The sequence below is a fragment of the Malurus melanocephalus genome, unplaced genomic scaffold (assembly GCF_030028575.1).
Source record: "Malurus melanocephalus ecotype Western Australia unplaced genomic scaffold, MMel_1.1 scaffold_428, whole genome shotgun sequence".
Taxonomy (NCBI): domain Eukaryota; kingdom Metazoa; phylum Chordata; class Aves; order Passeriformes; family Maluridae; genus Malurus; species Malurus melanocephalus.
Genome location: NW_026623660.1, coordinates 441484 through 465221, shown reverse-complemented (window position 1 = coordinate 465221; position 23738 = coordinate 441484). Strand labels below are relative to the sequence as shown.

Here is a 23738-nt window from a genome sequence, read left to right as displayed (position 1 = left end):
TGTGTGAGCTGGAGCTGGGGAGAGAGTGGACTTCTAGTGAAAAATGGTATAAATGTGAAAGTTAACTTTGCAGTTGCTGTGCAGCATTTGTGTCTTGGAGGCAMCGTCCTATTGTAAATGGGGAGCAGCTTTTCACACAGCATTTATAGAATTCTTGTCATCTGGATTAATGAGGACGGTAACCATCCACCCCAGATCACTCAGAGAGAACACAACTAATACGAAGCTTTTATTCTTGTTTATTAATTAAAAACCATTTCCTAGTAATTTTTTTTTCTGAAAACCGCTTTTAAAAAAACAAACCTAACTCTGTCCAGAGATGCTGCTGCTGTTGCGAATACACCTGTGTTGGCCACAGGCCCCACACCGCACACCGCCGGCTCCATGGAAGCASCTGGGAATTTGGGTTGAGGAAGCAATACGGAAATAACGTAAGGCAACCGGCCTTTGGGCATGTGCCCCGTGACCCCGGCCTGCCTCGCCTCTGTGGACTGATTTTTTGGTAACAATTCAGTGCCGGCGCCGCTCCGTGCCGCTGTGCCGGGAATAAAGGTGCTGTTGGAGACGCGGGCTRTCCTTGGCGGTGGCTGGAGCAGGGGCTGAGGGAGGGGATGGAGCTGAGGGGGTCATGAGGGCGGGGGAAGGGGGCGCCGCCATGTTCCGTGACACAGCAGGGGCGCCTCGCRCCGCCCCCTTTGATTGACAGCCGCGCCAGCCAATCGGACGGGGCCGCGGCGGCGCGCGCCCCGCGCGGGGCGGGGTTCCGGCCGCGGGGCAGGAAGAGCTGAGGCGGCGGCGGAGGAGGAGGAGGAGGAGGCTGAAGGTACCGGCCGGGACCCGCCGCGGCACCCCCGGGGAGCCCGCACACAACGGCGCCCGGGCTGGGGGTCTCCTGCCGGGGGAGGCCGGGGGGAAGGCGGCACGGCGGCTTCGGGGGGCCCGGCAGGAGATCGCGGCCTCTGGGCGGGCAGAGGGCGTCCGGGCCGCGAGCCCCCCCACCCGTCCCGGCTTTGCTCCGGCTGTTGCTCAGCGGCGGGGCCGGGGCTGGCCGGGCTGTGAATGCAGCGCGACCCCGGGAACGGCCTCAGAGTTCCTCAGGGCTGGCCGGGCCCGGCATTCACTCCAGGCCCGCGGGTCGGTCAGTGCGGGTGGCGAGGGCCGGGGCAGGGCCGGGCTGTCGCCGTGAGGAGTCACGGTGAGGGGCAGCTCGGCACGGGGCAGCTTGGGGAGCTCTGCTGGAGGGCTGGAGCCGCACTCTGAAGGTACAGCAGGGCTTTCTGCTTTGAACCATGGTTCGAACTGAAGAAGGAAGTGCCGGGGTACAGTGGGTTCGTTTTCAAGTGCCTCAGTACACAGGCTCTCCCTTATTAGTGGAGGGAGGCTGTAGAGCCTCCTGTCTTTATCTAGAGTTCCTCTTTAGCCCAGCTGGATCACCTTGGAATTCTGCAGGCAGCGGGACAGATTGCTTTTGTGAAGCCACCTGGTAAAAGTTGAAATTTGATATTGGGAAGAGAGAATGTGGGAAGGTTTTTCATCACACCTGCTGCTCTCTCTCTTGCCAGGATGTCTTCGGGTGCATTATTTCCAAGCCTGGTTCCAGGCTCCCGTGGCTCCTCAAGCAAATACCTGGTGGAATTTCGGGCAGGGAAGATGTCCCTGAAAGGCAGCACTGTAACTCCAGACAAGAGAAAAGGCCTTGTTTACATCCAGCAAACTGACGATTCCCTCATTCACTTCTGCTGGAAGGACAGGACTTCAGGCAATGTGGAGGATGTGAGTATGAGCTTGTGTTTCAGTGCTGAGGTGTTAAGTCATGTTCTGATCTGCTGGCACTGCAGAAAGAGCTCATCCAGAACAAATGAGGATGAGAACATCACTGACAGCCCTGCACTTCCACATTCTCTCTGCTCTGAGGAGCAGATGGAAGAAAGTCTGTGGAGGAGGGCAGGGGGCTTTGGRAGGTGAGAAGGAATATTGATGTATTTTCTCAAACACTTGTTTCTCCTGACACACTTTCCAGGATTTGATTATTTTTCCTGATGACTGTGAGTTCAAGAGAGTCCCACAGTGCACCACAGGCCGTGTGTATGTATTGAAGTTCAAGGCAGGATCAAAACGACTCTTCTTCTGGATGCAGGTTTGTCAGAAGCCAACGACAAAGGTTTTGAATCAAAATATCCCCAGTATGACTCATGCCAAGAGCAATTCTCTTGCAGGAGCCGAAGACAGACAAGGATGAGGAGCACTGCCGTAAGGTGAATGAGTATCTCAACAATCCCCCCATGCCAGGGGCATTGGGTGGGAATGCCAGCGGAGGCCACGAGCTCTCAGCACTAGGAGGTACAGTCCATTCTCTTCTTCATGTCAGAGGCTTTTTTTTTTTTTTAATTTATGTCTAGAATAAGCCCCTAGAGTTCCCTAGGAAGAAATTCGTGATGGCTGTGGAGGGTGAATTGGGGACAGTGTTAATACCAGGAGCGTAAATGTGCTTTTAGCAGAATAAACTGTGCTGTTAAAATAGGTGTAGGCTGAAAGTTAAGACTGCCAGGAGAAATCTCTTTGTTTCCAGCAGATTCTCTGGAGTCTTACCTCTTATGAAGCCAAGTTACATTTATCTTTTATGAAGATCATGAATCAGTAAACACTTGAAACTGTTTTTCCATACAGAATGTGATGCCAATTAATCTCCTGCTGTTTGAGCTGGAGTGCTGTGAAAAAAAAMCTATGTGAATATGTTGTGTTTCAGAATGTTTTTGTTTTTAGGTGAGGGTGGCTTGCAAAGCCTTCTTGGAAACATGAGCCATAACCAGCTCATGCAGCTGATCGGACCAACGGGCTTAGGAGGACTTGGTAAAATGCTTTAATATCTTTATGCCAAAATGGTATTTTCTCCTGCCAGGTTAAATCTTACCTGACAATATTTCCAAGTAGTGCTATTGATCTCAATAGCGCTGCTTTCATGTGAGAAGGCAAGGCCCTGCCTCAGAGATGAGCTCAGGGACAGAAAAAGGGTACCAGATTCATCTAAGGGCTTGGTTCCTTGATCTGCAAGGAACCTTGGTTCTGCTCCTTGCTGCACTGGATCTTCTGCTTTTTTTCCCTTGTTTTTTCCTACTCCTCTTCTTCCTTCTAAATATTCACTGCAGCAGGGGCTGAAAACCAGTGATTTGTTCCTGGTGAATGTGCTGGTTACCAAGCTGAGCAGTTGCTTGTATTGTCTCTGATTCAGTGAATATGTGTGCAAAGTAGGAAGAGTTCAAGAGGAAGGTCAGAGTGGTCCCACTCCACAGCACTCCCCAGARAGGGAGGCAAGGCTCAGGGCAGGGCTTTCTCTCCTGGACAGCCCTGGGGAGAGCTGGAATCACTGGTTTCTGAAGGRCTGAGGGGTGTGTTGGAGTCCCTGCTGTGGTCTGTTCTCAATGCTATCYGTGCTCCAGGAGCATTTTCTGAGAGGTCAGACCCGTTAGTGCAAATAGGCAAAGCAACACATATGGCAGTGACTAAGGGTCTGTGCTTAAGCTCAGAAGTCCRTTTTTGTGGATCTGGCTGGTGTCTTTAGCTTCAGATGGAAGTCTCATAGTGGTGGGATGTTAGTATTGGAAGATTCTGGTCTTTTAGGACATGTTTGGAAAAGATCTTCCTCTTGARGCTTCACATAATCCTGGAACTGTCCTCCTTTTCTCAACATTTTTCCTCAGCAATTCTTCTTTCCTTGCCTTTACATACAGCCATAAGCCACATTGCCATCTAACAGAAAGAGAACCATCTGCTTGCCTCTGCAGACAGTGGTTATGGTGAATCCCTGGGGATCGTTTCCCCTGGGAGTGTTGTCTTCTTCACATCTGGTTTGCATCTCTTGAGGGTCTGCAGAGCTCCAAAGGAGCTCTCSTGCTCCTGGGTCAGTGGAGCAGAGCAGTGTCTGGTACAGCCAGGTGAGCTTCACCAGCCGTGCCTGCTGCTGGGGAAGCTGTGGGATGAGTGACAGAAATGTTGGGATCTGGTTCCACGAGATGGGTCCTGTATAATGAGGGACTGGCAGGGCCTGCAGCTGCAATTGGCCCCAGGCTTGCTCACTGAGTGCTGTTGTTGTGTCCTCTGTTCCCAGGTGGTCCTAAAGGTGGGTGACAAGTGCAGATGYTTTGTGTGTATAATCAGGTGTGGTRCAAGGAACCACTGATGGGAARTGTATGGTAAATGATGCCTTTGGCTGATGTGGCTCAAAGGAGTTGTAGGGGGACAGTTGAATCCCTGACAACTCCAGGAGGCCCCAGCAGCCAGGCTTTTTCCCAGCTGAGGTTCCTGACCCTACAGTAAGTCCTTGGTGGTTGGGATGTGTGATGGAGGAGGCTGATTGTGGTGTCTTTGGCATAGGGCTGTTGGTTTCCTGCTGGCTGCTCCTCTGAGAGCACTTGGTGCGTGGGGCTGTCCTTGCTTTGCCTGTGAAGTGTTCAAGAACTCTGCTGATTCTGTTGCTACATCTCTGCGTTAGGTTGAAGCTGCAAACCCCTGGTCTATGGAGAGAGAGTGGTGGCGACTCAGAGATGCTTCTGGCATCTTCTGCWGAGGGCCTTGGCTTTAAAGTTCATAGAAAAGTTGGATTTTTGGGATAGCAGATGAGAGTGYGGTGTTACAAGGACATATGGACAGYACAAACCGGAGTAACTTCATTCTTGTGTTCACCTAGAAATTGAGTAATTTCTGAGATGTTCAGCTCTCTAGTGGGGTTGCAAGATCAGAAAACAAGGTTTTGTTAATTTTTGAAAGGGGTTGGGAGGGTTGGGTTGGGCTCTTTCACCCCCTCTGTTTTAGCAAATAAAACTTTTCAGGTACAAGAGCAACCTCTCCAGAGAAGAGAGGTGCAGAAAACCTGAAGAAATAAATGTCTAAACCTGTTCTTCTTTTATGTTTATGGAAGGTGGGCTGGGYGCGCTGACGGGGCCTGGGCTGGCCAGTCTGCTCGGGAGTGGGGGACCCCCAACCAGCAGTTCATCATCGAGGTAGGAGGCCTTGTCTGCCCTGGGCCTGCAGGGCTTTTGTAACATGAAGTTGCTGCTTCTGTGGGAGGAATCATGATTTATTGAATGGGGAATATGGTGGGAATCAGGGCTGCTTATTACCTCTGTAAAATGAGGTGGGAGTTTTTCATATTGTAAGGGCTTGAAAAGAAGCTTTTCAGAAGACAAGAGGTGTTTTCAGGGAATTAATTATCCTAATTATSTGCCCAGCTCTCGCAGCCAGTCAGCTGCAGTGACTCCATCTTCCACGACTTCTTCCACCCGTGTAACGCCTGCCCCGTCCGTTCCTGCGGCTGCCTCCGTGACCAGTCCCAGCCCCGTTCCCAGCTCGGGTAATGGAACCAGCTCAGCCACAAGCCCTACCCAGCCCATTCAATTGAGTGACCTTCAGAACATTTTAGCTACTATGAATGTGCCATCTGGAGCAGGAGGACAGCAAGGTAACGGTGTTCTGACCARGCAGCTGTTGGATCCAGGAGTCCTTTGGAGCTGTTTTACTGTCCTGTCCTGTTCCACRTTGGTTTGAAAGGTCTCTTAAATTTTTTGTTCCTGTGTTTTGGGGTTTTTTTGTTAATTACAGTACTTGGCTGTTCTTGGCTGCTTCAGGAGACTTACTCTCACTCCAGAACTGAAAGGAAAATAKGGTGGCAGTGTCCTAATAAGTTTTAATACTCAGACCTTGGCTATATAATTTGATTTACATGACAAAAACATGGGGTTTTGTTTGTTTTCTCTTAGTGGACCTGGCAGCTGTTCTGACTCCTGAGATCATGGCTCCCATCCTGGCCAATGCTGAAGTTCAGGAGCGATTGATGCCTTACCTTCCCTCAGGGGAATCCCTGCCGCAGACTGCGGAAGAGATCCAGAACACCCTGACGTCTCCTCAGTTCCAGCAGGTAGATGCCTGGCTCTGGGGGAAAGTGCACTTTTCCTTCCCCCTTCACCATCCTCCTGATTCAGCTTGCCCTGCTTTACCAGGTTCCTGGCACTCTTCAGAGGGGGAAGTTTYTCAGTAGAAGTGGAAAGGAGGAGGGACATGGTTTAATGGAGCACTAGTTCTTCCTTCCTGCAGTCACCCAAGGGCAGATAGAACTTTCCCTTTTGGAGTTGGGTTTTTCTTTTCTCTTTTCTATAAATGCTCTCTGGCAAAGGACAGGAGTAGTTGTAAATTCATTATTCCCTTTTAACAAGTGGCTCCTTTAAGGTAATTTCAAGTGACTGAAYGGAAGAGATGCTCATAGTCATTGCACCACATCCCTTGAACCACCAGTCCTAAATTCCAGAATGTTGTGTGTGATAAAGGCTGGTGTGTTACAGACCAATCTGAATTAGTTATTTACACCAGKTGATTGAAATTTGTCAATTTGCCAAATTTTAGTGGCTTAAATAACTGTTTTAGATTAACTGTAGCAAATTCTATGCAGACAACATTCAGAAACAAGGGATGTTTAATTGGTGATTATTTGATTGTATATCTGTTCACAAGCCATGCCCTGACAGGACTGCTCTCCTCCTGGGGTTAGTGCCCAGCACTCACCTGATGCTGCAGGAATCTGATGCAAACTTTGTTTTGATGCTGTTGATTCCAATTCACAGGCTTTGAGCATGTTCAGTGCTGCCTTAGCTTCAGGACAGCTGGGCCCACTCATGAGCCAGTTTGGGCTACCTGCAGAGGCAGTAGATGCAGCAAATAAAGGCGGTGAGTACTGGTGCTGGTGGGAGCAGGATGGAGGGGGCTGTTGGGGGTGTTGGCACTGCACACAACCACTGAATATGGGATGTGAGGATCAGCTTCTGTGTAGCTCACCACAGCTGACTCTTGCACTGATGTTTCCAAGAGTGATGTGTGATGGGTACACGGGGAAGTTGTGGTTCTGCAGAGATGTGTTGGTCTTGTACTCTTGCTAGAGATGCAAAAGACTCTGGAGGTGTCATAGTCACTTTGTTCAGGAATGCTTTTCTTGTGGGAGTCTTTAGTGATTCATCTGAAATCCATGACCAGAGTCAGGACCTGTAGTTGTGGGGAGGGGGTATCCCTTCTCCCTARTAAGTGTTTAGTATCTGTCCCATTACTGCAGGAATTCTGGTTTTAGGATGTGCATGCACAGTTAAGTGCATAAAATGCTGTAGCAGAGATCTGTGTTATTGTTTAAAATTTTCTTCCCTGCTAATTCATACTAAAGCAGCTGTTGGCTTTCTAAGTWATGAAGCTTTAACCTTGTGTGGACAATGAGCTCCAACTCAGGAAACGCTAAGCTCATAACTCCTGTGTTTTAACTTCTAGATGTAGAAGCCTTTGCCAAAGCCATGCAGAACAGTGTCAAGTCAGATCAAAAGGAAGGAGACTCTAAGGACAAGAAAGATGAAGAGGAAGATATGAGTTTAGATTAAGTTATTTGCTCTTCCTTACAGATATTCCTAGATACTAACTTAAGCAACTGCAGTAGGATTACTAACTTCATATTATGCTTATATAAATCTACAAATAAAGGAATTTTCTTTATCTGCCATACTGTTCCTTCCAATCTGTACARTAGTCCCTATAGTACTGACTATTCTTCCAGCTCTTAGCCCCAAGCTTACTCTTCCCCAGGGAAGTGAGAATAACATAAAACTTTATTTGACTCCAAAGTATGTACCAGTGGTTTACAAAGACAATCTTTAATACTACAACTTAAAAACAGGTCATAATTACATTGTTTAAGATGGACATGTTAAAAACCCATTTTACAATATTTACCCCTTATAAAAAAAAACCCAAAATATACTGATATAAGTTACAAGTCCATTTCAGAAGCAAGATTTTGTCCCCAAGTGGCCAGAGATATATATACACACACAAATATATATATGACGTGTAAGTGCACGAGTGAACTGGGTGTCTTGGGAGAAAAAGCTGCTTTCAAGTGGAGACTGCACTACACCAGAGCTGAGGGAGRCTGAGCAGGAGCCAGAGCAGATGARGGCCAGGTGTCACCTTGCACACCTGGCCAGATGTGGAGGTAACCTATTTCTTCCCTTTCAAGCAATAGTTTCTTGCTTCACACAGCAGGACTTTAGTCAGTGTACTACCAAAGCTGAACACAAGTGCAGAGTCAGTGGTGGTTGTCCCTATCTGTTTTCCCTCAGCACTTCTCCCAGCCTATTCTGTTTTTTGATTCTTATAATTTACTCTGATAAGAAGATGCTAATTCTGTGAACAGAATTTTGTCCAAGTTCCCCCTTGCAGAGCTCTTTGCGTAGCAGTAGCAGGTGAGCTGATTGCCCTTGGGGGGGAGGTTAAATGTGCCCTTGCTTATAAAACCCCAAAACCAACGGAATTAATCCAGTTTGTCCTAATTGCATTTATTAGATAYCAGAGCCTGCCTGCAGCCTTTATCAGCAGACAGTCTGTGACAGTTTATTAATAGCCTCAAGTGTTGGGTGAACTAAATCTATGTGCGTTGTACGTGTGGGGTGAAGGGAACAGGATTTGGGACGTGCTGCAGGGCTGCTCTGTGCTCCAGCCCACGCTCCCACCACGAGCCACGGGGCAGCACGAGCCCTGTCACAGATCCTTGACCACCAGGGAAGGACTCACCTGTCACCACACCCCACTCCAACTTTTTGGTTCTGTTTCTGAAACATCCCTGAAGTGCCCCCTTCTCCCCAACCGTCCTCCCCTGCCCTCCTTCCCCTGGTATTTGTGGCCCCTYTGGTTCGGCCCAGACTTGTGTCTGCAGTCACTGGAGATAAGTGTGTCCGAGCACGGTCAGTGCTCGCGGTGGTGACGCCGGGGCCGGAGCAGCGTTCTGTCCCTCGGGCTGGCCATGGATGTGGCACTCAGAGCACRGGACAGCCCTTCAGGCCCACGGAGCCCCGGGCTGCCCCAGCTCGAGGCAGGTCCATGTGCCTCCGGTTGATCAGCAGGTTCCTGACACAGCCCACGTAGTGAGAGAGGGGAGGTAACAGCAGCCCTGTGCTGGCCTTGTCTGTCTCTGCACAAGAAACAAGGAAAAGCAGGCATTAGTCTGGCAAAGGCTTAAATATCTTCCTGGCACCAGGAATAGTATCGTCCTTGTCCTTGGGGTATTTCATCCTGGAGCATGTTTCTCCCAGCTCACCTGGCAGCCCTCCCAGGGAGAAGGTCGCCCTTGTGCTGGGTGCAGGAGGCTGGCTGGGTCCCACTGTGTGGTTGCCTTCTGTGTCCACATCCAACTGGATTACGTTTTTCCATTTGGTAACTTCAAAAGGAAAGAACAGTCAGTGCCTGTTCCTCACCCATGGAGAAAGTCCACCTCTGCCCTSCAGCCTAGGCCAGTGGTGGAGCAGAGCAAAACTGGGGGAGTCAAAGGGCCTGGCTCTTGGGAAATGAGTCTGGACAATCTCCCCCAAAACCTCACCCAGTGCTGGCTGAACAAGATGAGGGTTTAAAACAGAGCCATGAGAGGTGAGATGGGGCTGCAGCTGTGCCCCAACCCCAAAGAGAGCTTGATGCCAAACAGCACCTGCTCAATGGCAGCTACACTGACGGCAGCTATACAGGTGTGAATCCTGCATTCCCTGCTCCCAAGGGGCTTTGAGCCTTTTGGACACACTTGACACAGCAAACTGGGTTTTCACTTTAAGCTGGACACAACAGTCTGGGACGGATCAAGTCCTGTTGCATATCCTTGGCCTTGCCACCTGCTTCATGATGTGGAAAAACAACCTATCTCTCCTGCCCCCCAGCTGTGACAGCGCTAAGATCAGCCAAGAGCTCTTGTTAATTAGAAAATACACCTCATGGCAGCTACAAACTCCCAAATTTGCATATAGCAGGGGTAAAGGGCTTAAATCACCAAGCCTGGGCCTGCCCTGAGCTCCCCCAGCTGATGTGGGCTGAGCAGGGCTGGAGCAGTCACAGAACCAAGGGGGCTGTCACCTCACCTGCGATGGTGTGCCACTGCCCATCACACAGAGCCGGGCACGTCACCGATGTGGAGAACTCATCAGTCCCAGTGTTTGCTTTCACAGTGACCTGGGGTGACACAAACCCATCAGAGCCTGAGGAGCTGAGAGAGACGAACAGGAGACCCCTGCTGCCTCCAAAACGTGTGGGGAGGCCACCCTTGCAGTACCTTGGTCTCCTCCATGTAGAGCAGGAGATGGTGGCTTCTYCTCGTGCCGACGTGGAAGATGAGGCCAGAGGCACTGCGGGGACGGACCTCCAGAGTCACCTCCAAGTCCTKCTCAGTCATCACCGCCTCAGCTGGAAGTGGAATGTCACTGGTGAGAGGAGGAACAAGGGGATTCCATGGGATGTGCTCCTCCAAGTCCCAGATTGCTGTGAGTACCTAAGGTGATGGACCCGCCATCTGTGGCGAAGAATACCCCGCTCTCCAGTGTGCCCTCGTAGCACGGTGTCACCCCAAAGGTGCGTGAGGGGGCACCCAGGGGCCTCCCGTCCAGCTGTGGGTTCCTCAGGCAGCCATCAAAGCTGGAGGCTGATGCAGCCTGTGGGGAGAGACCACGGGACTGAGCACAGAAYGGGCAAAAGCTGGGAGGCACAAGGTGATGCCACAGGACTGGGAACAAACAGAGGGGGAGGCCATGGGACCACCAAGCCCTTACCGGTACGAGAGCCTTGGYTCTTCCAGCCGGGACTCCCCCCACGTACAAGGGGGTCTGGGCMACAAAGAGCCCTGGAGTGGCTACGGCAGCATCCTGGGCTCGCAGCCCATCGATGACCAACTGGGCCCGGCTCTGGTCTCTGCTGAAGAAGACCTGCAAGGAGCAAAGGTCAGTGCCAGGACCGGGGGCTTCCCGGGCTGGGATGGAGRCCCCAGCTCAGAGCTCCAGCCAGGCCTTGCTGTGCTCTCCCTGTCCCCTTTGCTCCTGTGTGCTATGGGGAAGCGATGGCAGAGCAGGGCTGCACTGAGCCATCACTGTGCTTTGAGCCCAAGCCCTGCTCACCGTGTGCCACCGCCGGTCACGGTACTTGTCCTTGCTGCGGATGCGCAGCCGGCGCCGGCCCACGTCCACCAGGAAGACGAAACGCCAGTTGGAGACAAAGAGAGCCATGGAGGAGCCCCGCTCGCCCGCCACGTAGAAGAGCAGCCCATTGGAGGAGTTGAGCTTCACCTCCAGGGAGAAATGGGACCTGCAGAGACAGGGGAGATGGGAGCTCCAAGCCATCATCCCAGGGCCAAGCTCGCACAGGAAGGGCACGGGGTAAGGCTCACCTCCACCCGAAGGAGGCAGGGATCTCATCGAACTCCCAGCGGCTGTCGGGGGTSCCCCCAAAGCGGAAGGTGCCCCTGGCCGCGCGGGGCTGTGGGTGCYGCTGGCACAGCCCGTCCTGGTCGTGGCGGCGGCCCTTGGGTGTGGGCTTGCCTGGCACCTACACAACGTGCATCGAGGAATGGAGTGAGGGAACAACCCTGCATGTGTCCACACAAAACCTCAGCGGCATCTGAGCAGGATGAGGGGCATGGGGGCAGTTCTGGCTGCGGGTGGTACCTTGGGTTTCCTCCTGTCCTTCCTTGGAGTGACCCTGAGCTGCTGYGGCTGCTCGCCCAAGGGACAGCTCATGGTGACATTGACGCTCTCCACGTTCTGCTGCAGGTCCACCACCATCTGCGGCTCTGACAGCCTGCACACGGGSACGAGAGGTCCCTGTCACCMCMCCAGCTGYGAGGCRGGCAGGGGCTGAGCCCCGCAGGCTGGAAGYGGCWCGGGGTYGCTCACCGCTTGACGAAGACGTTCCCGATGCAGCCGCTGAGGTTGCCGGGGGCACTCGGATCCGGTGACCCCCCGAGCTGGAAGAGCCGCCGCCCGTCCTGGCGCCGCTGCCGCCGGCTGGGCCCCGGGCCTGGCGTGGTGTCCTGGAGCTCATCATCCACGTACAGCCGGACCCTGGGGGTGGCAGGAGGGGTCAGCAGGTCCCTGTGGCTGTTTCCCCCCAGCTGCACCCACAGCAGGAAGGACACCTACCCGCGGGCATCGCTGTAGAAGGCCACGTAGTGAGCTCTGCCATCTGCATAGGCGCTGCCAGTGGTGACCTCGCTYCCCAGCACGCTCAAGGCCAGCTGGCCCCTCTGCAGGGACACCTGGCACGTCCCCTCCTGCAGAAAGCAGCACCCAGCAGCTGAGCACCAAGGAAGAGCCCGCTTTCCCCTACCCTCCAGGAGCTCAGGGTGCAGATCTCACTGCAGATTCACACCCTGGCCCCACTAAAATCCCCTCCCGCCCAAGGGGAAGCAGCAGCCCCACAATGGGATCACAGGGGCTCTGTGGGTGCCCACCTGGGTGGAGTGGTGGTACAGCAGCCCCTCACGCTGGCTGGTCTGGAAGCTGAAGCCGCTGTAGAATTCCCGTAGCCCCGGCACGTCCGTCAGAGCCAGGGTCAGGTAGCCATGGCCATGGACGCTGACYGAGCGGGCAACCTGTGAGGGACAGCACGGAGGCACGGTGAGAKCCTGGCCCTGGCACTGCTGGGGTGCTGGGAGCTGAGTGAGGAGCTCTGGCTGGGGCTGTGGCCAACCMCATGGGGCCAGCACCTCCCCATGACCCCCCAAAAGTGAGGACCTGGGCATTTTATGCTCATTTCTGTGCGAATGAGAGGAGATGAGGCCTATCCGGGGGGGGGTCTGCACTCCCTTTTCCCTGACAGACCCTTCCCCCAGCGTGCTGGCCAGGCTGCCAGGGCTCTGTGCTCACCAGCAGATCCGAGGTGCACCCRTAGCTGACGCCCACGGTGCTCATGCGTTTCAGGTCCACGTATTTGCCCAGCGCCTTCAAGCCCTTCATGCAGCCCCGGATGGGCCCGCCCGTGGGGAAGAGAGCCTTSAGGCTGCAGGAGAAGCAAGCAGAGGTAAGCAGGACAGCCCCAGGCAAGGCACAGCCCTGGGGAGAATCCGAAATCTGCTGCTCTTTGGGTAAAGAACCGTGATAGTCACAGGTACCGCACCCGGCACGGCAAAGGGGGACTTGGTGACACCCACCAGCACCTCACCCCTCACCAAATTTGGAGAAATYACCATCCTTAAAAGCTCAGGATGATGGACAGGGAGAGGAAATCTTCCCCCGGKGTTTCAGCAGGGATCCACCAGCCCTGGATGTGGCTGAGAAAGGGCCAGGGCCACCACCAGGGRTTCTGGAGGGSAATGCTGACTGTCCCACCCCACTGCAGGCTGCACCCACCTGGGGGGCAGCACAGMTGGGGGCACACCCCCCAAATAGTARGAGACAGCGTTCTCCAGGGAGTTCTCCTGCTCCACCACAAAGATGGTCAGGCGCTCCACCCGCACCAGGATGCGCTTCTTGTTATTCATTTTGAGGAGGAAAATCTGGATCTGGAGACAGAGAAGAAAAATGATCTATCAGTCTGGGGCAATTAGGTCCATCCCAGAGGGCAGCACAAGGTAAATGGCTCAAAWCAAAGAACTTCTTGCAGCTTTTCCCCCCTCAAAACCAAGGCTCTGTGTGCCTCCCCACCCCAGACGAGGAGCCCTCCCTCCAAGCCAGCCCTGTTCCCTCTCACCGCTTTGTTTGTGGCGCTGCTGATGGTGAGGGAGGAGGAGTTGCTCGGTTTTGCCATCTCCAGGCCGGAGCTGAAGTCATAGTAAAGTGCCAGCTTCCCATCCCGGATGGCCAGACACAGGAACTGACCCTGTGGACGCAGGATGGACACTCAGCAGSTGTCCAGGATGCAGTCATGGCAAGGAGCCCACCTGCCCTTTAGCACTGGTGGCAGCAGGTTCCACTTCCAGTGCCCTGGTCACGGTTATCTGCTGAGGCACAGGGACAACACTGCCAGCTGGGAATGCTCCTGGCAGCACTGCCTGTCCCAGTGAACCCCACCCAGTTTGGAGGGTCTTTGGGGGAGCTCCTCCAGCACCAGCCAAACGCCTGCCGCGAGATTTAGATCCAGTCCTGGGAATTCCTGCAAGCAGGCCTGGAACACCCCCCAGCCCACCCACGGAGGGATGAAGGCTCCCAGGGCAGCAAGCACCTGCCTGGTTCTCCAGGAAGAAGATGATGCCGTTGTAGGAGACCACGCGGATCTCCTGCTCGAAGCGCTTGGTGGTGCCGAACTGGCTCTCAAACTTGATCTCGGCGTAGCCGGTGCCGTCGAAGTAGGAGCCRTCCGTCAGCCAGGGGTCTCCCGTGGATTTGGACCTGAGACACGGCAGAGGTGTCACTCACTCACATGCCCTGTGCCACAGGGCAGCTCCCGGCCCGGGCGCGGTGCCCACCTGGCACAGGGCTTCTCGGCGGCCGTGTCCAGCTCGAAGGTGTGCTGGAAGTTGTAGAGGCTCACCACCTCCTCGTTGAGYGTGTCCAGCTCCAGGCACCCGCGGTAGTTGGGATAGCGCAGAGCGGGAGGAGGCTGCCAATGAAACCCGACAGGTTAACGGGTTTTCCCTGCTGTAAGAACCTCCAAAGGCATTGCTGACGCCTCCAAAATCCCCTCCTGCTCCGTTCATGCCGGTCTCACCGTGAAGCTGGAGGGGTAGCCACCCACGTAGAACACCACGTTGCGTGGGTCGAGGTTGAGCAGCCCCTGCTCTCCCTTGGCCACGCTGTCTCCCTTGATCTCGTGCACCCTCTGCCTCTCCACGATCACCGACATGTGCCCATACTGCAGGATCCTGCAGCGGGGAGGGATGGTCAAACCAGGGGAGCCGCACCAAGGAGAGCCAACCCTGCCCTCCCCGAGCAAAGGCCMCACCTGTTGATGCTGATGGTGACAAACTGCTCTCCAATGTCCTCGTCGACGCTCAGCGAGGTTGGCTCCTCRTCTCCCAGTTTGTAGATCCAGTGCACTCTGCGGTCCTTGAGCACAATGCCCAGGTAGTCTCCAGTGGCCTGAACTCAGGGAGAGACAGGACCACAYGTTGGCATTTGGGACAGGAGAAGCTCTCCCTGATGCTCCCARGGCTGCACTGGACAAACACCCCCAAACACAGTCCCCACCCAGGCTGATGGCTGCATCCAGGGGCTGTTTGTGCTCCCCACCAAGATATTCAGGGAGCAGGGGAGGGGCTGATGTGAGGCACGATCCCCCACTGATTCCACCAGGGCTCCCTCCACCCTCTGGCCCATCTCACCTCCCGGCTGCCCAGGTACAACACGAACCGCCCCTCCTCTGCCTCGTCCTGCCGGCTCCTGGGCTCGGGGTTCTGGATGTAGAACTTGAGGGATGTGTAGGCTGCCAGATCCTGCAGGTTGCTGGGCGTGCGGACCTGCACCCCCGAGCTGCCGTTGAACTTCATGGGCACTTTCACCTGCAGGGAGGGAAATCCAGCCCTGTGGCACTGAACCCGCTGCTGCCTGTCTGGTCACTGCCAGTTCTACCAAACCCCACGAGAAAGAGACCCTGCTGGTGGCTCCAGAACCCTCTCCTTTGCATGCTGCCCTTCCTCCAGCCCAGGCTCCCAACCCTCTCCCTCTCCTGAGCCCACCTTGCTGGCGGCGTTCCTCGCCTGCGTGATGAGCTGCCGGATCCGCACGATGTTCTCTGACACGGTGGCATTTTTGTTCCTCCTGTTCTCCAGGCTGCTCAGCTTCTCCAGYAGCAGGGGAATGGTGCTCTCCAGGCTGGACACTGGGGTTGAGGAGGAGCCAGGAGTTTTGAAGGTTAGTGAGGAAGGGAAATGTGAAACTCAGGCAGATTGAGACAAGCAAGTCAAAGCAGCAGCAGTGGGGAGCAGTCACAGAGAGATCCCCTAAATCCATCAGCCTTGCTGGGGSTGTGAGAATGCTCCAGTGCATGCAACCTCCTGCAGTAAAGTTGCAGGTGATGGAGGCATTGCAGGGARAAAGAAAAAAAATGGGCCAGGACTTAAAGCATCCAGTACTGGCAGCACCCTTCCTCTGCTCCTGATGTGGAGCTGCAAAGCAGAGCTTGCTAAAACACACAGGATMTTTGTTCATGCACTGGTCAGGCCAGACTTGAACTCATCAGGTTCAGCWCTCACCAGATTTCCTGGCATCCTGGACTGCCTGGTTCAGGTCTTCGTTTCGGAGGCCTCCATACTGGTCTTGCCACTCATCCAGGTTCTTCTTCATGGTGCTCAGGGTATCCTCCACCCTCGCTGCTGTTTCRTTGGCCTCTGCAGCAGCTGCTTTGGCATTCTTGATTGTGTCCTTTGTGTCTTCTGCAAAGAAAGAAACATCTCTGAGGTGGCCAGGAGCAGGGAGGAAGCACCCTTGGGTCACAGGTGGTGCACGAAGAAGGGAGCAGAGAGAATCAGCCCAGCTACCCCAGGACAAACCTTGCTCCCTGCCCAGCATGTCCTGCACYGACTGCAGCTGGGTCAGGAGCCGCTCCTTCCTCGAACGGAGATCAGYCAGCTTGTCCTTTGCTGTCTGCAGAGTGCCTTTAATAGCTGCAATTAAAGAAATGCTCATGCTGTTGTCTGGAGCTCAGGCTTGCCCCAAGGACACCAGACCCTGTGAGGAGCCTCTCTCACCCCCGTTGAGTTTGCTCTGCTGCCTCCTYGCAGACTCCTCCAGGGTGCTGCTGTTCCTCCTCAGCGTTCTGGAGACRGCCCCGAGGTTTTCTGAGATGACATTCTGTGAAACAAACATGGGRCTCTGAGGAGGAATTCCASCCTCTGRCTCTGACTGCACACAGAAATGCTCMYTGGGACAACTGCAGTGGGGTGTGACAGCGAGAACTGAACACTGAGCCAGGCCCCAGCCGTGGCAGACTCTGSTCTCTGGCACAGAACACAGGGCCCATGTGTCACAGGGAAGGGAGTTTGGTTTTCGCCCATCTTCACAGGGTTCCCCACAGCACACACCATCAGAGCCTCACTGGCTGCCTCATCAGCATCGTGGGCTGCTTGCTCTGCCTTCCTCACAGCTTCGATGATGCTGGCGTAGGCATTGGAGGCATCCACTGCCCGCTGGATGAAGCCATCCTGGTTTGTGTCCTGGATAATGCTGTGATGAAAGATAAAGCCATTAAGTCCATGCAGAACATCACGCCCCCACAAACCCATTTTGGCTCCTCAACACAATGTGTGCTCCAGCATAAAACTCTGGAGGCGATACCCTGGTGGGGCTACAGTTTCCCACTGGTAGGAGCCAGCCTGACTCGTGAGGGGCAGGAGCGGTGCCTCACCCAGACAGGTTCCTGGCGAGCTCATCCAGCAGCCGGGCRTGCTCCTCCGCCTGCTCCACGATGGGGATCTTGCTGCTGGCCGGGGAGAACTTCTTCACCCGCTCGGTCAGGGGCAGCTTTGCCCCATCCAGCAGCGCTGCCAGCTTCTCGTACTCCTGCAAGGACACCCGTCACTCCAGAGGGCTGTCACCCCTTACCCTCTGCCCACGTCCAAGTGCCCCTGCCACTCACCTCCTTTGCRTGCTCCATCTTCTGCAGGAAGTCAGACACCTGCTCCAGGGCATTCCTGGCCATCTGCAGAGTCTCCTGCACCAGCGTGTGCTGCTCTTGGAGCTCCCGGCTCTTTTGCTGCACACAAAGACCGGGGTCAGGGACCAGCAGGGCTCAGGGACAGCCAGTGACAGTCGCCCTGCTCACTACATGGCCAGGACCATGCTGAGGTCTACCTGGCTCTCCTCCAGGTTGTTTCGGTTCAGGCTGTTCAAATCCTCCGTCTGCCTGGTTTTGTTGACGGCCTCGTTGAGGGCATCGCGCAGGTCCATGAGCTGGGAGCTGTGCTGAGCCAGCCTCTCCTGGATGCTGCTCACCAGCTCCTGGTTGGACTGCCAGAGGGYGTGCAGCTCGCTCCTCACCCGGTGCAGCACTGGGGAGGGAGGGGATGAGAGCTGCTGCTGATTCCTCCTCCTGTGTTCAACAGGCTCTTTCTGTGCTTGGCTGACCCAAAGCCTGGTTCTGTCTCACTTGGCAGGAGTCAAGGCCAGAAGTGACCATCGTCCATCCCTCCCCCCTCTTCAGCCTAAACAGCACAGGATCTTGTCCAACATTGTCTCCAAGCCCCCAGTGCTGGTGAGAGGGATGGGATCTCTTTCAGAGAGATACACAGCCATGACTGAAGGCTCAGATGATGGAGAAACCCCACTGAGGCCTGATTACTTCTGCTGGGAAAAATGACTGATTTCCAGCAAGAGCCAGTTTATAATTCCAGCTTTCAGCTGCTGAGTTATGTTTGGCCAGGGCCTGTGAATCAGAAATACTTTGCTCCTGCAGTGCCAATCTGCTCACTGCTCTCAATCCTGCAAGAACGCTCTCAGGACACCAGAGCTACTTTGGTTTCAGGCTGCTGGTTGTTACCCTGAGCCCCTCTCTGGGGACAGCAAATAGGAAGAAATRAGGTGTGATTTATTCACATTCACATCCATATGTGGTGTGACTACATCATGTAATAATGGTGATTCCTGGTTCTAAGCACTGTCATTTTCAGTCATCAAACAGAACTACTCAGTTAGTTCTGCTCTGAAATTTGCCTTTAGGGAAAAGGAACCACAAATGATCCCATTTGAGGGTCACAGGGGACTCTGACACTGCTATAAAATTTGTTGGGGGTGCCTGGTTCTCAACAGCACTTTGTGAACATGGCCACGATGCGCAGTGTCTGTTCCAAGCCAGAACAGCCACCCCCAGCAGGGTTTGGGCAGCCCTGTMCCATCCCACCAAGCAGAACTCACACTTCTGAGCCTCCTCGTGCTCACGCCTCGCCAGATCCTCCTGGGCCACCAGGCTCCTGTCCCTCATCTCCCTCAGCATCCTTTCCACCTCGGCCACCTTCTGCCGGATCTCCTCGCCGGACGTGGTGCTGGCGTTGGCGGCCCCAAACCTGGCCATTTGCCTCAGCATGTCTGCAGAGAAACCCACCCCCATCAGCACTGACCAAAGCAGTCCCTCACACCCCCTGAGGCTCCTGCCCTCACAAACCATGGACAGCTTTCAGGCAGAACTCACACAATAAATTGCTTGGGATCACCCAGAGGCACTGCCCCATGGTCCTGCTTCCTTAGCTGCTAGCAGTAACACGGGTTATATCCCAAGCATCTTTCCATGGTTTTACTCCTCTCCCAGATCCAAACACTCTGTTTTGCTCAATCCCTCCTGAGGCTGCATTCCAGAGTGCCTTTATTTTATGCATTTTAATCACATTTGTGCAAGTTCAATATGTTTTTTTCCCCAGACTTGCATTTAACCAAGCAGCTGAGACTCACAATAAGCCTGGTCAGAGTATAAAATGCGATTCTGCAGGAATTTCAATTTCATTTGTATTTTTCCTCATTTTCTCCATGGCCTTTTCTAAACAATGCACCACTTGGCAGCAGTTGAAACCAAGAGTTTGGCATATCACAGGCAGAAAACCCCAAAACCCCTCATTTCATACCTGCAATGCCCCTCTGGATGCTCTGGATGTGCAGCAGGAGCTGTTCCCCTCTCTGGTACGTGTCCCTCGTGTGCTGCTCAACACGGACTGCTTCTCTGTGAGTCATGGTCATCTACAACACAAACACTGCCTCAGCTCAAGGGGCAGATGACACCTGATGTGATTTGCTGCTCCCAAAAAAAGCAGGCAAGGCTTGGGATTGTGCAGCTTGTGAGGTGCAGCCTGCCCCGTGCTGCTGTCCTACAATGCATTTAAGGATGATTTTATTTAGCACCTTCAGAGAAGGACAAGCAATAAACACAGTTCCAATGCAACAGGCTCTGGATGCTGAAACAATCCCAGCACCACAGAGGACAGAACTGCTCCGTGCTCTTAACAGAGGATAAAACCCAAAGCCTGCAGCCAGGCACCCCTAGGTCCTGATCAAGAGAGACAGAGAGCTGCAGCCTGGCTGTTTGGTACACACAGGGGCAGTGTGTCCTTGCAGTTCTCTGGGGAAGTATGGCACCAAACAGARATTTTTCCCTCTCCCTCAGATTAGGGGCAGGCAGTTTATAAATCACATAAAGTGAAATCAAATCTTTCTCACTTTATAAGTTCTCTGAAGACACAACTGCTGGGTTTTAGACTGGATATAGATTGCATCCATGATGGAGCCAGATGTTTTATGTTCCCTACTTCTGTGCTCCTTCTATATAYGATATTTGATTGAATTTATTTTTCAAAAGTAAGCAGTAAATCAAGGAAAACTCTCAATATYATATAATGTTTTTCAGCTCTCCAAGGGAGCAAAGTAGATCATCCAACACTGCAACTTAGTACTGGCTGAGCAGGAGATCCAAACTGCCTGGACCAGGCTCTTGACAGCCCTCAAAGCCCTCATTTGGGTAAAAGGGGGACTTGTGCTCCGGCAAAGAAAGAGCAATTCCCTACTTTGTGCTGCAGCGCGTTCAGGTCCTGTGTGAGATCCATGTTCTCATCCTCCAGCTCGTCAGCCCTTTGCCTGACCCTGCTCATGGCTCTGTGGTACTCACGGAGCTGGTTCTGGGGGAAAAAAAGAGATCAAATCAGGCCAAGAGGTCAGGAAACACAGGGCAGAAAGTGATATTAACCCTTCCACGTACAGCAACGGTCATGATGGTGCTGTTGAGGCCGTGCAGGCGAGCCCAGGCGATGGAGCTGGCGTTGAGGGTGACCAGCTGGCCGCGGATGGATGGGAAGGACCTCTCGATGCTCTGCAGGTCCTCGAGCAGGAGCAGGACACAGCTGTCACACACTGCAGGGGTGGTCAGCCATCAGCTCAGACCCTCTCTCAGACCTCCCTCCCCTCCCTCCCCAGGACAGAGGGACACAGACCTTCACACTTGGTGCTGTCGGGGCCGTTGGCCACCAGGATCTCGTGCTCGCGCTGGCAGACGTCRCACTGCTTCCCCGTGAGCCCGTTGGGGCACGTGCACTCCCCGGTGCGGGGGTCACAGGAGCCCCCYCTGCACTCGCACTCTGCAGGGTGCAACAGCAGGGAATCATTTTGTGCTCTCAMCACTCCAAGGAAATGGAAGGAGCGGTGCTGTTCAGCTGTGCTCATCCACACACCCCTGCCATGGGTTTCCAGTGACTGCACGCTCCCTCGGAACACTGCCAGATGTTACCCAACTTCAGCAGCTGCAGCAGCACCACAGCCCCATCCCAATGCCCTGCTGGCACCCCACACTCACTTGTGAAGCCGCCTTCAGCAGCTACACCAGCACCACAGCCCCGTCCCAGTGCCCTGCTGGGCCCCCACACTCACTTGTGCAGCCGCCCCGGCCGAGGCCCCAGTAGCCCGGRGCGCACTGGTGGCAGCGGGTGCCGCTGACCCCGGGCAGGCAGTGGCATTGGCCACTCTGCTCGTGGCAACTGCTGCCCACGGCGCCCACGTCGCAGTCACACCTCCGGCAGCCCGAGCACCCCTCGAAGCCGTAGTACCCCTCCTAGGGAAAAGCAGGACAGAGGATGTGCCAGTCAGCAAGTGTGCTTCTCTCCTGGGGCAGCMATGTGGGACTCAGCCTTCCTTTCTAGGTGTGGTTTGACCACCAAAAAGCCCAAAACACGATGGTAAAGATGTGGAGCTGCAGTGAGAACTCTGACACACCATGTCACTGCCCCACAAACCCTCCCTCACGCTGCAATACCCATGCTGGGAGCATTCAGGAAAATTCAGGGGTTTACTGCAGCTTCCCAAACGATGCCATGTAACTGGAATGCTGCCTCCACTGCWTGCTGCCAGATCTTTAATAGGTTTTTGCCATGTACAGGGGCAGCTCATGCAAATCCAGCCTTCACCCGCTGGCAGCCAGCCCTGCCCTGCCCTGCTCACAGGCTTGGGGACACACAGCAGGGCTGTCCCTCAGCCACATCCAAGGACAGGCACCATCCCAGTGCACGGGTGAGCCTCACCTCGCAGCGGTCACAGTGCTGGCCTGTCACTCCAGCCTTGCACAAGCACTGGCCAGTCCGGGGATGGCAGGAGTCAGTCCCACAAGGCGAACAGTTGCATTCTGCCAGGGAGAAATACAYCCAATGTTACATTGAGGAGCCTGGCAGCCACTCCCAACACTTATTGCTAACAGGGAATCCTATTCCCCCTTATCTATCAGACAAAGTAAAGACAGATTTGCTCCTCACAACAGCTTATTGCCATGACCCCTTCTGCAAGCTGCAGTTAGGCTGCTGCTCCTCAGAGAGAGAGGAGCAGTGCTGGAATGGKCTGTGCAAACCCCTGCTCCCRARGGAGCACCAGMACTGCTGCTGCAGCAGCTGCTCGTGGCAAGACTCTTCCAGCCTGGGTGCAGTTTGGCATTCAGGAGCAGACTGGGAGTTATGAAATTGTGATGCTGGAGGGCAGGGAGTTTTCCATATAATCATTTAGGTTGGAAAATACCTCTGAGATCATCAAATCCAACTTATAACCCAACACCACCACATCAATCTCCTCATTTATCAGCTTTAGAGAATGCTGCAACGTGCACAACCAACTCACTGGGGCAACACAGCCTGGCTAAGGGGCTAAACACACCCACAGCCTGTCTGTCCACCCTCCCCTTGGCTGTGTGCCAGATGCCAGCCCCACTCACTCGTGCAGTTCTTGGCAAGCACGGCGTCCCCGTAGTAGCCGGGGGCACAGAGCTCGCAGCGCGCGCCGGCCGTGTGGTGCATGCAGCCCGAGCAGGCGCCTGTCAGAGTGTCACAGCTGCTGAACAGCATGTTRGGGTCCGTGTTGCCACTGCAGTCACAGGGCTGGCACGAGCTGCCGATCACCAGMGGGTTGCCGTAGTAGCCCGGGGCACACCTGCAGGAACACGGAAAGTTTTAACAGAGAGAGGATCCTGCTCTGTGTGCTGGAGGGGCACAGCGGCAACAGAGTGAGCATCCAACACCTGCAGCTGCTGCAAAACTCAGGGATCTCAAAGCACTTTATGTTTTGCCTCCTGACACCTCAGAAGGTGCTTTTATCACAGGCTGCAAGGCAAGGCAAAGCACAGCTAAGCCGTGCACCCACGGTTAACAGAATTTCAAGTGTGGGGCATTTGCAGTTTGAAAAGGACTGAAGGAAATGCTGCCAGAACAAAGCACACAGGGGCAGAGCCAACTGTTGCTGCTGCAGTCCTTAAGGRGACAACTTCTCCTGTGCCACAGCAGGGGCTGCACAGGGTCAGTGTGGTGTCTGATGTCCCCCAGGCACGGGTGCCACCCCCCTTACCGCTCACAGTTGGGTCCAGCGTAGCCCGGCTTGCAGAGGCACTGCATGTTGGAACCCTTGTGGACACAACCAACAGCAAAACTGAAACGAGAAGGGYGACACAGGGAGGTGCAGTTACCCCTGACGTGGTGCCAGGGGAGCTGATCACTCATTGTGGCTGTTTGGGGCCTTGGGTAAGATGCCATGGTCATGATTTGGGGACCAGGATGGCATCAGGACACCTGCCCTGGTGGGGCACAGATGGGTTCCCAGTGGTTAAACAGTGAGGCCAAAGAGGCAATCCCATGCTGGGGTTCTTACTTGTTGGAGGCAACTGAAAGAGGGCASGGACAGCCAACACACTGCAGGGGTTCCTGGGCAGAGGGGCTGCCCATGTAGCCATCCTTGCACCGCTCACAGTGGTCTCCTTCTGTGTTGTGCTGGCAGTTCTGCAAGGGAAAGGCAAGCTGTGGGCTCAACACTGCCAACAGGAAATGATGGCTGCACTAAAACCTCCTGATCAGGATGCCCCAGTCCTTCCTCTRCCCCAGAACTGCCTCACACCCTGAGCTGACCCTGAGCAGGGTCACCACTGAAACAGTGCAGCCAATGCTCCCCCCAGGGATAGTCCTGCTGGCCCAGTTAACGTGTGAAGAGCTCTTGAATCACATGCTGCAGACCTCCTAACTCCAAAATACCACACTG

General features: G+C 54.4%; 2 protein-coding genes across 4 annotated transcripts in view; one reads left to right on the top strand and one right to left on the bottom strand.

Moving 5' to 3' along the window:
- Positions 1 to 744: 744 nt before the first annotated feature.
- Positions 745 to 7525, top strand: ADRM1 (ADRM1 26S proteasome ubiquitin receptor). Its single transcript, XM_057379959.1, has 10 exons — positions 745 to 823; positions 1563 to 1773; positions 2021 to 2137; positions 2217 to 2340; positions 2764 to 2850; positions 4916 to 4997; positions 5226 to 5455; positions 5754 to 5911; positions 6612 to 6714; positions 7300 to 7525. The coding sequence occupies exons 2-10, from the start codon at positions 1564 to 1566 to the stop codon at positions 7404 to 7406; spliced, it is 1218 nt and encodes a 405-aa protein (XP_057235942.1). The 5' UTR covers positions 745 to 823; position 1563; the 3' UTR covers positions 7407 to 7525.
- Positions 7526 to 7613: 88 nt separating this feature from the next.
- Positions 7614 to 23738, bottom strand: part of LAMA5 (laminin subunit alpha 5) — an 83012-nt gene continuing 66887 nt past the window's right edge. For all 3 annotated transcript variants that reach the window (XM_057379952.1, XM_057379953.1, XM_057379954.1), the window contains exons 43-80: positions 23355 to 23482; positions 23055 to 23135; positions 22429 to 22643; positions 21752 to 21852; positions 21105 to 21285; positions 20672 to 20815; positions 20440 to 20591; positions 20249 to 20359; positions 19316 to 19427; positions 18615 to 18785; positions 17556 to 17752; positions 17341 to 17457; positions 17110 to 17264; positions 16787 to 16928; positions 16454 to 16556; positions 16256 to 16369; positions 15959 to 16138; positions 15443 to 15585; positions 15089 to 15265; positions 14710 to 14846; positions 14476 to 14629; positions 14234 to 14367; positions 13994 to 14156; positions 13519 to 13647; positions 13179 to 13330; positions 12696 to 12828; positions 12281 to 12421; positions 11970 to 12100; positions 11724 to 11891; positions 11496 to 11628; positions 11219 to 11376; positions 10950 to 11136; positions 10608 to 10760; positions 10331 to 10490; positions 10115 to 10245; positions 9924 to 10014; positions 9119 to 9238; positions 7614 to 8992 (exon numbers count right to left, since the gene is read on the bottom strand). In XM_057379952.1, the coding sequence (XP_057235935.1) occupies positions 8838 to 8992; positions 9119 to 9238; positions 9924 to 10014; positions 10115 to 10245; positions 10331 to 10490; positions 10608 to 10760; positions 10950 to 11136; positions 11219 to 11376; positions 11496 to 11628; positions 11724 to 11891; positions 11970 to 12100; positions 12281 to 12421; positions 12696 to 12828; positions 13179 to 13330; positions 13519 to 13647; positions 13994 to 14156; positions 14234 to 14367; positions 14476 to 14629; positions 14710 to 14846; positions 15089 to 15265; positions 15443 to 15585; positions 15959 to 16138; positions 16256 to 16369; positions 16454 to 16556; positions 16787 to 16928; positions 17110 to 17264; positions 17341 to 17457; positions 17556 to 17752; positions 18615 to 18785; positions 19316 to 19427; positions 20249 to 20359; positions 20440 to 20591; positions 20672 to 20815; positions 21105 to 21285; positions 21752 to 21852; positions 22429 to 22643; positions 23055 to 23135; positions 23355 to 23482 (5454 nt within the window). In that variant the 3' untranslated portion in view covers positions 7614 to 8837. The remainder of the gene's footprint in view (positions 8993 to 9118; positions 9239 to 9923; positions 10015 to 10114; positions 10246 to 10330; positions 10491 to 10607; positions 10761 to 10949; positions 11137 to 11218; positions 11377 to 11495; positions 11629 to 11723; positions 11892 to 11969; positions 12101 to 12280; positions 12422 to 12695; positions 12829 to 13178; positions 13331 to 13518; positions 13648 to 13993; positions 14157 to 14233; positions 14368 to 14475; positions 14630 to 14709; positions 14847 to 15088; positions 15266 to 15442; positions 15586 to 15958; positions 16139 to 16255; positions 16370 to 16453; positions 16557 to 16786; positions 16929 to 17109; positions 17265 to 17340; positions 17458 to 17555; positions 17753 to 18614; positions 18786 to 19315; positions 19428 to 20248; positions 20360 to 20439; positions 20592 to 20671; positions 20816 to 21104; positions 21286 to 21751; positions 21853 to 22428; positions 22644 to 23054; positions 23136 to 23354; positions 23483 to 23738) is intronic.